The 12,067-nt window shown below is 34.5% G+C and overlaps 2 protein-coding genes across 2 annotated transcripts in view; both read right to left on the reverse strand.

Annotated features, from left to right (window-relative positions):
• The window catches only part of LOC126821849 (RAC-gamma serine/threonine-protein kinase), a 38,342-nt gene extending 36,238 nt beyond the window's left edge, over positions 1-2,104 (reverse strand). The window contains exon 1 of the mRNA XM_050550378.1: positions 2,000-2,104. The gene's annotated coding sequence lies outside the window, so the exon portion shown is untranslated. The remainder of the gene's footprint in view (positions 1-1,999) is intronic.
• Positions 2,105-4,879: 2,775 nt separating this feature from the next.
• LOC126821003 (sprouty-related, EVH1 domain-containing protein 2) overlaps positions 4,880-12,067 on the reverse strand; it is a 38,420-nt gene continuing 31,232 nt past the window's right edge. The window contains exons 4-5 of the mRNA XM_050549242.2: positions 11,293-11,348; positions 4,880-10,884 (exon numbers count right to left, since the gene is read on the reverse strand). Of these exons, the coding sequence (XP_050405199.1) occupies positions 9,988-10,884; positions 11,293-11,348 (953 nt within the window). The 3' untranslated portion in view covers positions 4,880-9,987. The remainder of the gene's footprint in view (positions 10,885-11,292; positions 11,349-12,067) is intronic.

Here is a 12,067-nt window from a genome sequence, read left to right on the forward strand (position 1 = left end):
ATTGTGGTCATTTTTGGTTTCTTTCTTAGTCTGATACCGTACCATACTTGATATTCATGACCATACTAAGTCGATTGGGAAAGGCATATAAATAAAAATAGTGGTTTGCCAATTTGCAAATTTGGAGTGCATGCCATAATGTGATTTGTAATCCACAGTTAGACTTACAACTCTATACACAACCGCATTAACTGTCGCTTTCAAAAGTCTTCTAGTTGGCGATGATACACTATTTTCACGTTTTCTTGCCTTATCTGGGGTTATGACAACGGGTTCTTGGTCTAGAAACTATAAGTATATAAATAACAAAGTAGCACAAATCGGTTTCCGTGTATAGTCGGAACTCGGAAATATGCTGTACGGGCGAAAGGTCACGTGGCCAATTGTTGTGATTCCGATTAGTTTATTTTTAGCATTACCGGTATACAATTGTCGGGATTTAATGCAGCAGGACTAGTTCAGATATCTGACTCTGAGAGGATCTCTTCCTCAATTTCATTGGATATTAAAGAAATAAATTCACCACAACAATTAAAATCACGATATAGTTTTTTTTGTCATTTCATGATCCTGCTGTTCTTTCAAATCGTTCAATTATTGTTCATAATTTTCGATGGCAATGTTTCTTTTTGCTATGGAATACGCATTTCGGATTAACGCCCGGTTTGGAACAATTTCTATAGATTTGGGAATTAAACTCTTTGTTCTGTCATCGTCTTTCTTTGCTGCGCAGGTACAAATGTATGATCGTCAGATTAATACGGTCTTTTATTGCCGATAATTTGGTTGACCTATATTGCACGTGGGAGGATCTCCGGCTTTTGGAACTTCCATTGACGACGTGCATGCTTGAAGTTCAAGGTCAACGCCGCCATCACTATCTTCAGTTAAATCTCGTTTACGTTTCCTGGTGTCATTCTGCAAGGTGTTCAAGTACTTGGCATGATTACCACAATTAACTTGTTTATTTATGAAATAAGACAAAAAGGTATTCATTGTAATGATTGACTCTTTGATGGGTTTCTTAATCAACGAGTAATAATTAACTCTTTGTAATCGGCAGAAAGTCGATTGATTTATCATACCATTAGTGGCTGGTTCATTGTTTTAACAATCGGCCTGATAATTAATTCTTTGTAAATCGGCCGAAAGTAGATTGATTTGTGATACCTTAGTGGCCGGTTCATTGTTTTACCAATCGGCTAGATTAAAGATCAATCGGCTAAAGCCGACAAAAAACAGCCGATTAAGATCCCTGGTTTAGATATTGGGTGCCGTCCCATTTAATAATTGATCGGCCATATGAAGTAATGTTAAATAAGGGCTATTAAAATCTACCATCGACAACTCCATCAGAACATTATAAAATATATAAAATCACCTGGACTGCTAGCCTATTCCCATAAAATCAACTGGTCTGCTGGACAAGCGACTATGTCTCATTTTCTGATGTGCAATAACACCCCCCCCCCACTTCAGCTAATTAACCCTCTTACTCTTAAGTTATATAGGCCAACAGCATGTGCGCTCCAAGAATATAATATATACATCAGTTTGGGTGAACCATAAATGTAGTTGAGTTAAGGCAAACTATCATTACGGCTGAGTTTGGGAAAGCCAAAACAACCTTGAATGTTAGAAACTTGTCATTTACGAGACGAAACTCGATCATCATCCTCAGAGTATCTTTTAGTATTCCCTCGCTCAATAATTGACAATAACTCGTCTCCTGCATTTGCGTCAGATCACGAACTTGATCTTTGACATTGTGAGTCAACCATAGAAAGATGTTAACTTCAAAATTATATGTGGAATCTGTTTAACCTATTGTAGGCCTATAACATAAAATTGGGGAACTGTAACATTGTCCTTTAATCTCACTCTCGGACTAGTGCAGTAGGAGGGTCATCCTGTCTGAACTTTCATTACAGGCATAAAATCATGACATATCAAGTAAATAATAGTTTCTAAAAATAAATAAATAAGTAAATTATAATACCTGATGTATCTTTTATATATTCTCAAAACTAATATGTTAAAACATTCATTAAAATTGTCTCTTTCCGTTTTCAGTGCTTATGTCTGACAAATCTCGAATTATCTCATCAAAATGACGGGATTTAACGAGAAAATCCGCTTAAACTGTAGTTACCTCCCTTCAAACAAAATTGGGAGAGAGAGAGAGAGAGAAAAAAAAAATGGGGTTTAACGTCCACTCGACACAGACTAGGTCATTTCGGGACTAACATATGGTTTAATTTAATTTCAATAATTCGCTCGCGCGTAGGGGCCTTTAGCAGTGGGAGGAAACCGGAGAACCCGGAGAAAACCCACGAGGTTGGACAGACGGCTACTCCTTGTAACTGTAAGGCATGTCACGTTGGCTACAGCCGGAATGACAGGCCTTATGATACAGCGCGCACGTGCTAACCATTCGGCCATCCGACCGCCCCCCCCCCCCCCACGCCCCCAAACAAAATTGGTTTTTAGCTACTGATAGTAGGCCTATACTCCTTCAGTTCAGTCCTTGGTTTTTAGGAACCCATTTGTATCCAACTAGGACCAACCCTTCTCTTTTTTTTTCTTTTCTATGCACCACGTTTCGCCGAAATACTTATGGTTAAGTTTAATCGGCACATCATTTAGGTATGACTAAGAGATATCTGAAATGGTTTCAAATTTAGAGATGTTGCCACAAAAGTTGTGGAATGCTAAGTATAAGGGAGGCAAATCCATAATTTGTTATCCTTCTTAAAATAGTTATCTCCCTTTACTCGGAATGCTGAATAGCGCATTGCGTAAATGGCTTTAGACACTAAGAACACGTATTTAGCAGCAAACGTCATATTTAAAACACTGTGTGTGTGTGGGGGGGGGGGGGGTCTGAGGTCTTGTCAAGTCGCGCGGAGGTACGGTATAGGCTTCTGGCCAAATGGGTGATGTAGGCCTATGCCCGTCCTTGTTCCGTTTGAGGATGTCGTCACCGTCATGGACCCAGCGGGTAATCAGAGCCTATTCTGGGCCAATCTGTTTCACACGTGCCGTCACAGCATGCGGCTGAATGGCGCGTGCATTGTTTACATAATACGTTACTGCTTCGGGCAGAATGCTGTCTTTTAGTCATTTTAAACCCATTTACACTAAATAGGAAATAATTTTTACCTACAAAATACGTCAAATGTCTTTATTTATTTTTCTAATCTAATACATCAAAAAATTGTTTTAGAATTTAATTTGTCGGTGGAAAAAAGTTAATATTTGAGACTCATTAAGCCGCATTGATGTCATCCTTATCAGTGATTGTAGCGGCCTAGCGAATATTCACTACTGACCATGCACGCGGTTATCGATCGCTCTAGGTAGGCAGACTAGTATAATCCGAATTCCTGACAAAATCGTGTACATCTAAAACTAACATAGGTACAGGTAGTAAATGTATTTCAATTTGGTATGTTATAACATGTTGGTGTGTTAAATCTCAGTTTCTGTGTTTTAGCAAAGTGACCTCCAGTTACCCCAGATATAGGCCAAAATGACTAGAGACCATGTATATATATATCAAAATTTTCCGAGAACCCCCTGCCCCTCAACAAATTGCATGTCGAACCTTAACTAACTTATGTATTATGACCCCTGATTGTACGAAAAATCAGGGGCCAAAACCCAGATATAGGCCAAAATGACTAGAGACCAATCAAAATTTTTCGAGTCCAGGGGGAGTCCTCCCTCACCAAATTGCATGTCGAACCGTAACAAATTTCATGGATTATGGCCCCTGATTGTACGAAAAATCACGTTCTGTGAACTCTTGCAAAATATTGGCGTATCTTGCATGGCAACCACATAATGACGGTTGAGTTCTAATTTTGAGAAAATTGGACCGTAAAGGTATTATTACATACTTTTACGCTATTTGCATCTGTCGGACCATCTAGAGGTTACAATTTTTATCTGATTTTTATGAAACTTGTTTAAATCCCAAAGATCTTTGTTCTTTTACCCTAACTTCCTGGATTATGGCCCCTGATTGTGCAAAAAAATCGCATTTACAGCTTAAATTGATTTTAAAAACATCATTTTGACACCAGAATTAGGGTTGAGTTCGAATTCCGTGAATATCGGACCGAAACTTCCCGCTATTCTATACGCAAATAGTGCAATAAGATGTAATAATGCCAAGGTTGTGTACACTCTAGAGGTCACAATTTTTATCCAATTTTGATGAAGCTTTAAAGTTAAAAGCTCTTGGTTCCTTTCAATATGGGGACATATAGGACTGTAACTTCCTGGTTTATGGTTGCAAATTCTACAAAAAATAGCATTTTTAGCTTGTGGCCCCTCTAAGAGCTCACAGCCACCTTCTCAAGTACTCTTCATCAGTCAAGCATTCTTTGAAATGGCCATCCATACAGCACCAGGAAACCTCTAAACCAGCATGGAAAATCCAGAGTAACTTTCCCGGAGAACACTGTGATGAAACTCGGGGAACTCCTAAATTGTAAAATGAAATGAGGTTTAACATACTACTTTTAAAGCACCGACTGGCTAATGAAGACTGGCATATGCCATGTAGTGTGTTATGTGGTAAGTTTTGTTAGGACAGTGGTGCTACTGCCTACTCTTATTTCGAATCCCAACTGTCAAGGTTTCTTTACATGCATGCCAATGTGTTTATGGGACCTTGGTTTTTCATCCCATTCAAATGACTATACATTGTCCCTTGATAGACCCTCAATCCTACACCACTTACACGAGGGGGGGGGGCGAGGGGCACGCCCCGGAAAGTCCTGGTGAACACCTAAATACTGAGCCAGCACTCTACTCGCTGAGCTACTGTGGCTTCTGTGTGAAAATAAAAAGAGAAGTTAACAAGATTGAATATCTTCTAGTTTGTTTTTAATCTCTGTATAATTGGTAGATAATTTTACATCGACTCTTCATGTGTTCTCTTCTAAACACCTGAAGATCAAATTTATATCATTTTTATTAAATGCATACATTTATAACACAAGATCAGTAAAAAATCTCTCTCTCTCACTCACTCTCTCTCGTTCATCATCGCACTTACAAACGCTAGAGAAAAATATAAATCTCACTATTTATATAATAATAAACATAGTCTACATCCTTTCAAAGGAGCGCAATCTGTACTTACAGCAATTAGAAAAAAAACATCATTAATTATAATAATAATAGCACATATAAAAAAACAAATTCTGCATACACATGAAAAAAGTGCACCGGAACACATACTTGAAAAATTGATGTTGATCTTTTTTTTTTCTCAAGAATATTGCTTGCTACATTTATTTAGAGATTTTAAAAGAAAGAGTAGAGAATTAAAACACAACCCAGCATTTTTTGTTTTATAAATTTTGGCGAGAACTTTGAGCAATAGTGCTACATTTTTGATAAACCAAATAAAAATCTCAACCCTTTTCTTTTAGATTGACATAGTAAATTAATATTATTGTTATCTCCAGTGGATATAATATACCCAACATATACCCTGAAAATTCTAATTTTGTCAAATTAATATTTTCATGATTTTTTTTCTCTATAAAATTTGTTTTTGTCTTGTAAAATAATTTGAGTAAGTAATATACAATGAATTGGACAAGAATAATAAGCCTATTTAGAACAAAAATCATTGCTTAATCATGACAAAACAATATTAAGCAATTACAGCAAATATCTTACATAATCAGTTCAACTGAAATATAATCATTAATGAATACTAAACTATAAAACCGCTTGTTTCGAATTACAACCCAATAAGCTTCCTTACTTTTAAATACAGCAACAGAACTATAAATCGTGCATTACTGCAAAGTCTTTATTTTTTATTGAAAGATATATCTACTGGCAATTGAATATGCAGTAATCTGTTTTATTAATCAATCCCTCAACACATCAAAGTGTATCAAAAAGATGCTTTGATAATCTTGTTAGCTTAACACAAAATTTTTCAAAACGAATTGCACATACAAGTAGATATATTGTTATAATTCTGCAGAATAATTCTGGCTTGAAAAAATATTAAAACTGATTGTTGAAAGAATGGTAGTCTTTCTTAAGTAGAGAGTGCTCTCCCTTCAGCCTGTAAAAGCCTAGCTGGCACGTAATTGACTTGGCACTATTATACAAATTATCGATATACAAATTGCATACAGAGTTTTTGTCCGAGCACCAAAATGTATATTGTGTTATATACAGGAGATCCAAATCTTTACGAAAATTCAGTTGTGCAGCCAAAGATGGAAGTAAATCTTTTATACAATTTTTAAAGCACATCAAAAAGTCAAACCAATTTCATTTTTAGTTATTCAGGGTCCTGGTACATAAATATCAAAAATTAATTTTCTTACTAAGCATTTAATATCTTCGTTACGAGAAATCATAACTTTAACCATGTCGTAATGTACAGGATAAATTTCAACATTATTCCAAAAAGCATAACGACTGTTTTAAGTTATGTGTGCATTTATACATTTTCAAAACTTTGTTTGGTACATTGACAAAAACTTTTCTGATTAAAACTTACAGCATTTAGCATAACTTACTTCTAATAAAGCAATAATACACATTAAAATAATCCATGACTTTCAACAATTATATAGAATTTTAAGATAATAACAATAACTTTTCTAAGACAGAAACCAAATTCAATTTAACAACCTACAAATCATACAAGTATTTCTTAAAACTTTTGAAAAATAAAATTTATTAGCTGTATATTGAAAAAAACATTGACATTTATTTGTTTTTTAAACTAACATTAAAAGATTTTTACACAAACTTTTATATTGCAAACTAAAATTTTCTCTAAGTTTTTGGAAGTTTATTACTTTTAATATCTATTTATATTCTTGTTCTGCAATATACCATTTTATTGTTTATTAATTACTTGCTGTTTTATTACATGACATTAATAGGAAAACTCTGTTTTATTACCAAGAATAAAATTCACAATGACAACAGTCCTATGAAAAAATTGTAAAAAAGAGCTCAGCTGTTACATTTTAATTTTTACTTCATTAAATTTGATAGTTAAAATCCATATGTTCAAATATCCTATCCTTACTTCCTCTAAAAGTCGTCTGTTATAGTAGATCTCATAATAAATTTTACATATAAATATGAGAATGTGTGACTTTACAACTCTGACAGGTGGGGTGGGTGGCCAAATGGTTAATGTGTGTGCGTTGCAGCATAAGGTCTGTCATTGAGTCAAGTGGAGTGGTTTCGAACCCCTACGTGCAAGCGAATTAATGAAATAAAACTGAACCATGTTATTCCCAAAATGATCTAATTTGTGTCAAGTGGACTTTAAACCCCATTTCTCTCTCTCTACAACTCTGACAGGTGTTATTTTATTTAACAGATTCGAAACACGAAATAAACAAAATCATAAAAAAACCACCATAAATTGCTTTAACTATTCTTATTACTATTTCTTATCCTTATTATTTTTATTGAACAGAAAGTCAGCCATCTGCAGGGAAAGGTCATAACCAAGTGATAATTTTAAGAACTGTTTTCTGGTTTGGTATTAGTTTCTTAATGTAAAAACAACCATTATAGCTTCAACTTTCCTTCAAAACTTTGAATTGGAAATCAATAAAAATCTGTAATTGTATTAATTACATATAATTTGGCACAAATTAGGTCATATAAAAAAAATATTCTGGTATTTAGATACTGTCATGTCAAATAAAAAGGACCATTTGCCTGTTTATATTTCAAAAAAATAAAAACAGCTTCACTTATTAATTACTGAATGTCCATATTCCACATGGTAAAGAAAGTAACTTTATTAACCAGATTTGGTTGTATTCAGAGGCAGACTGAGCAGTGTTATCGACAATCATAGATGGCACAATATTTAATGAACTATTTTATCTGGAAATGGCAACCATCAATTTCACTACTTAATTTCTTAAACTCTCTCATGTCAAATCTTTTGTGAATAACGAAATAAAACTCCTTTTTTTATTGATAGGCACTGAAGACAAGAATATTTTGTTTGTATGACCTTAATGAAAAACAAGTTTGTAGAATCCAAAATCTTGATAACAAAAAATCACATAACTAAATTAACTATTCACAAATTAAAATGAACAAAATTCAATCATTAAAATTATTGTAACATACAAATTGCTGGGTAGATTATAGACCTGATATTTTTAAGCCTATTATTTTCTTGATTATCATTACTACAATTAGACAGTTACTAAACGCCTCTAAAGATTACACTTAGACAGTTCAGCTTTAAATTTTCAAAATATGTTAAAGGGTGTAAATCTTTTTAATACAAGAGTTTTTAATATAAATTCCCATTTCCAAAATATGTTCACTGTAAATCTCAATAATAAATAAACACTTCAAATAGAGAATTTTTCTGGATGTCCTGAAACATGCTTTGATTTTGACAGAAGAACTATGATTAAATTTGAAATATTAGGATATATAAATCAGACCTAGGTTTGAATTTATATAGTTTTACCCATTAATGAAACTAATATAGCACTAAAGGATTTGTTTTTATTGAAACTTGATAATACTAGCAGGAATAATAAAGTTGTCAATAATGTGTTTTGAATATTTGAATTGTATTCTATAATACATGAAAATTTTATTTACTGGAACTGCCGAGTACTGTACTTAGTCAAGTGATATAACTAGTGATGAATGTCATGTACTAGGCAGAGAATGCTTACCCTTTTCTATGACACCTGATACCACTTCACAACAACCTGGGGAAATTTACAAACGTAACAAACCTAACTTGTGTATTATTACTATTTGTTAGACTTTCATATTTGCAACAGGTGAATATTGAGAATACATTATAATGAATTGCTTTACCTAATAAAATAAAATTATTAACTTTCACTCTGTCATATTGGCAATATTCTACTCATAATAATAAAAGATGATATTAATATTAGCACATTTAAAAATTCTTTTTAGACAAAATAGTTTTAACATAACAAGCAGTGTATGAAACAAATTTCTTCAAAAATAAAATTCAATAATAAACACCTTCATATTAACCTGGAGCTGACAATTGATTATATTATACCTTGGCTTGTCCTACCAATCAAAATTAGTATACTGAATTTACATATCATATCTTTATTGATTTTTTTCAACCAAATTAGTTATTTTTGTATTTTTGTTAACAAATTGATGATTGGTTAGCTCCTCTTTTGATAAAACTGTGGTATATTAATAGTCGAACAGTGAGGACTGTTTGCTAAACGGTGCATAGACAAAAAGAAATTAATCTATATCCTCTTTCTTGAGCTGGTTGTTAATTGTTATAATCTTTAAGACTATTGCAATCAGTAACTTAGGAAATGATAAACCAACAGTAATAATACAATCATTGTCAGCCCGAGGCATTAAAAAGATGTATAACGACATGATATGCCTATAATACAATTAACACCAGAGTACAAAATGAGATTCTTGCAACATTTTTTTATCTCCTGACAATGGCAACAACTGTGCCATGTACACAACCTGCAGACAGCAGACATGACACAACCTGCAGCAAAGTCCAATCAAAAAACCCACAATGTTGGTGTCCAAAAATCATAAAGTATGCACTGGTTTTTAAATATATATATATATATATATGGGATCTAAATGTACGGTACCTAATGCTTAATAGCGTATTTATATCAAAACTTGCCATTTTCTCGATCAACAATGAAAAAAAAAAAATCCTTTAAATGAACAAACAAATGACAATTAAAAAAACGTTATATATTTCATATATATATACTATATATATCACACACATATTCGTGTTCTCACAAAATAATCTTTTTAATTACATCTCATTCACACACTGTTTCTCCATTACTCCGAAGAAATATTTATCGAACAAGGCTAAATGGAGTCCACTTCCATACCGTGCATATATTGAATAAAAGGTGGGGGAGGGGGTCAGGGATCTGTTATATCCGAATGGATAGGTCACGTAGCCTTGTGTCTTGCTCCACAACAGCCACACGATACTGCGCACCTATGGCAGGCATTAAGTGGAGGGTAGCACCATAGACAGGGGAGAAAAAACGATAAAATTGTCATGGCAGTCCATTTCTTACAGTTACCGCTGTCATTCTGGTCACACTGGCACGGGTGATGGTATTCACCATCCGCATCCGATAGACAATGGTAGTTCAGGGTATGAGCACATACAACACACGTTATACATTCTATACACTTTGTGACCCGATCAGGCCCGTCCTCACAACTTCCGCGAACATTTTCCTCCACAGAAAATATCTCATTACAATGTTTACATCTAGATTGCTGGCCCAATAATGTCCGCGACTGGTTTTTGTTAGTGTTCATTTTGATTGGCAGAGATATGGGAGGGTTATTATGAGAAACATAAGTCTGTCGTTTGGAGCTTGACTCGCGTTTTGTGGGTGGTTTCTGGGTCGGCTCCAAACTCGGGTAGCTGTACTCGTGAGGTGCTCCCGGTTTATTTTTTGCAAAATAAACGTAAGAATCTTCTTTACAAAGTTCAACATCAAGTAATCCCTGATCCGACTTTCCACTGAGAGAAGTTGGTTCGTCACCTCGGACCCACGGGTCGTCCAGTCCACTACTGCTCTCGAAACTGTCAGATTTTTGCGAACCACTTTTAACACTGGGAGAAGAGGATGTAGTAGTTTGGCGAGGATGTTGAGTGTTTATGTAATGAACACGATGAAGATGGTTGTTTTGTGGAGAAAAAGAAAACGGTTCCTGCAAGCCTGGTATCACAGACGTAGGGGATCGCGGGGAAGGGCTACTCGTCGTCGTAGATGTTGTACTCGCTGATTGAGACGAACTTCCTGTTCGACCTCGTGGAAGATCAATCAACTGAAAAACACAGAAAAACAGTTAGTATATTTAAATGAAGGTACTCTCCCCATTATCATTGCTTGACAAGATGTGAGTACCCTCATTGAAACGTTGCAGTTAATAAATCTAGTGAATGTATCCATAAAGTTGTCTGTATCTTATTAATTATCAATACCGGTACTTGCACATTCATCTTTTAATAAAGCATCCAGCAATCAGCGAAAATGCTCATTACTGAACTTGGTCAAGGTATTAGAAGATGTGGGGGCAACAAAGTAAATCAACAAGGGTCAAGTGCCAAATTCACATCAGGTGCATTTAAATCGCATAAATATCCCAATGATTCAACCTCTAGAAACAACACTTTCTTGTGGCCTTTTTTAAATTGGCTATAAATAAAGTTTTAAGAAACGTGGAAATACCAACCTGAAACACAGCATCGTCACTATCTATATTAGATGTGGGACAGCCGTTCAAATAACCTGAAACATAACACAGATTATATTATACTAAGAAGTTAGTATTGGTAACTAAAAAATTTGGTAAATAACTGAGATACAATGACATGGTTTCATATCATTTACATGTTCAGAGTGAAAACTCAATAATTTTGAATGATACCAAAGTCAAATTCTCAATCTGTAGACTGTGAAAAGGAATATAACACTATTTAATGTAACACTTCCTGATTTTGAGACTAAAACATATGGCAATGTTTATTTCAATGGCTATATAATGCAAGGGGTAAAATTTTACCCTAAGAAGTTGCCTTCCCAAGAGTTCTTTCATATGCACCCCAATGTATGCACGGGTAGATCTTGATTTTTCATCCTATCCGACCGACGAGACACTTTTCATATCAGCCCAGCAGGCACTACTCCATGAAAGATACTTGCGGTTCTCCTTATACCCCACCAAGATTCGAACCAGGGACTTTCTATTCGAGGGGCCAGTACCCACGAAAATAAGAACATGCTTAGGGCATCATAGGAAGGGAGCGCCACACTATTTCTGCTTTGTTTGATGACGAATTCAAAATATTTAATCTAAAAATAAATCATGAACTTTTAATCAGTTTTTCATTGGTTTATTTTTGTCTTTTCTTAGTGTTACCTTCTTTGTCTCAATATATAATGACGCACACTGATCAGCAGTGAATATTCGCTAGACCGCGACAGTCACTGATAATGATGACATCGAT

The sequence above is a fragment of the Patella vulgata genome, chromosome 5 (assembly GCF_932274485.2).
Source record: "Patella vulgata chromosome 5, xgPatVulg1.2, whole genome shotgun sequence".
In the NCBI taxonomy this organism is placed as follows: Eukaryota; Metazoa; Mollusca; class Gastropoda; family Patellidae; genus Patella; species Patella vulgata.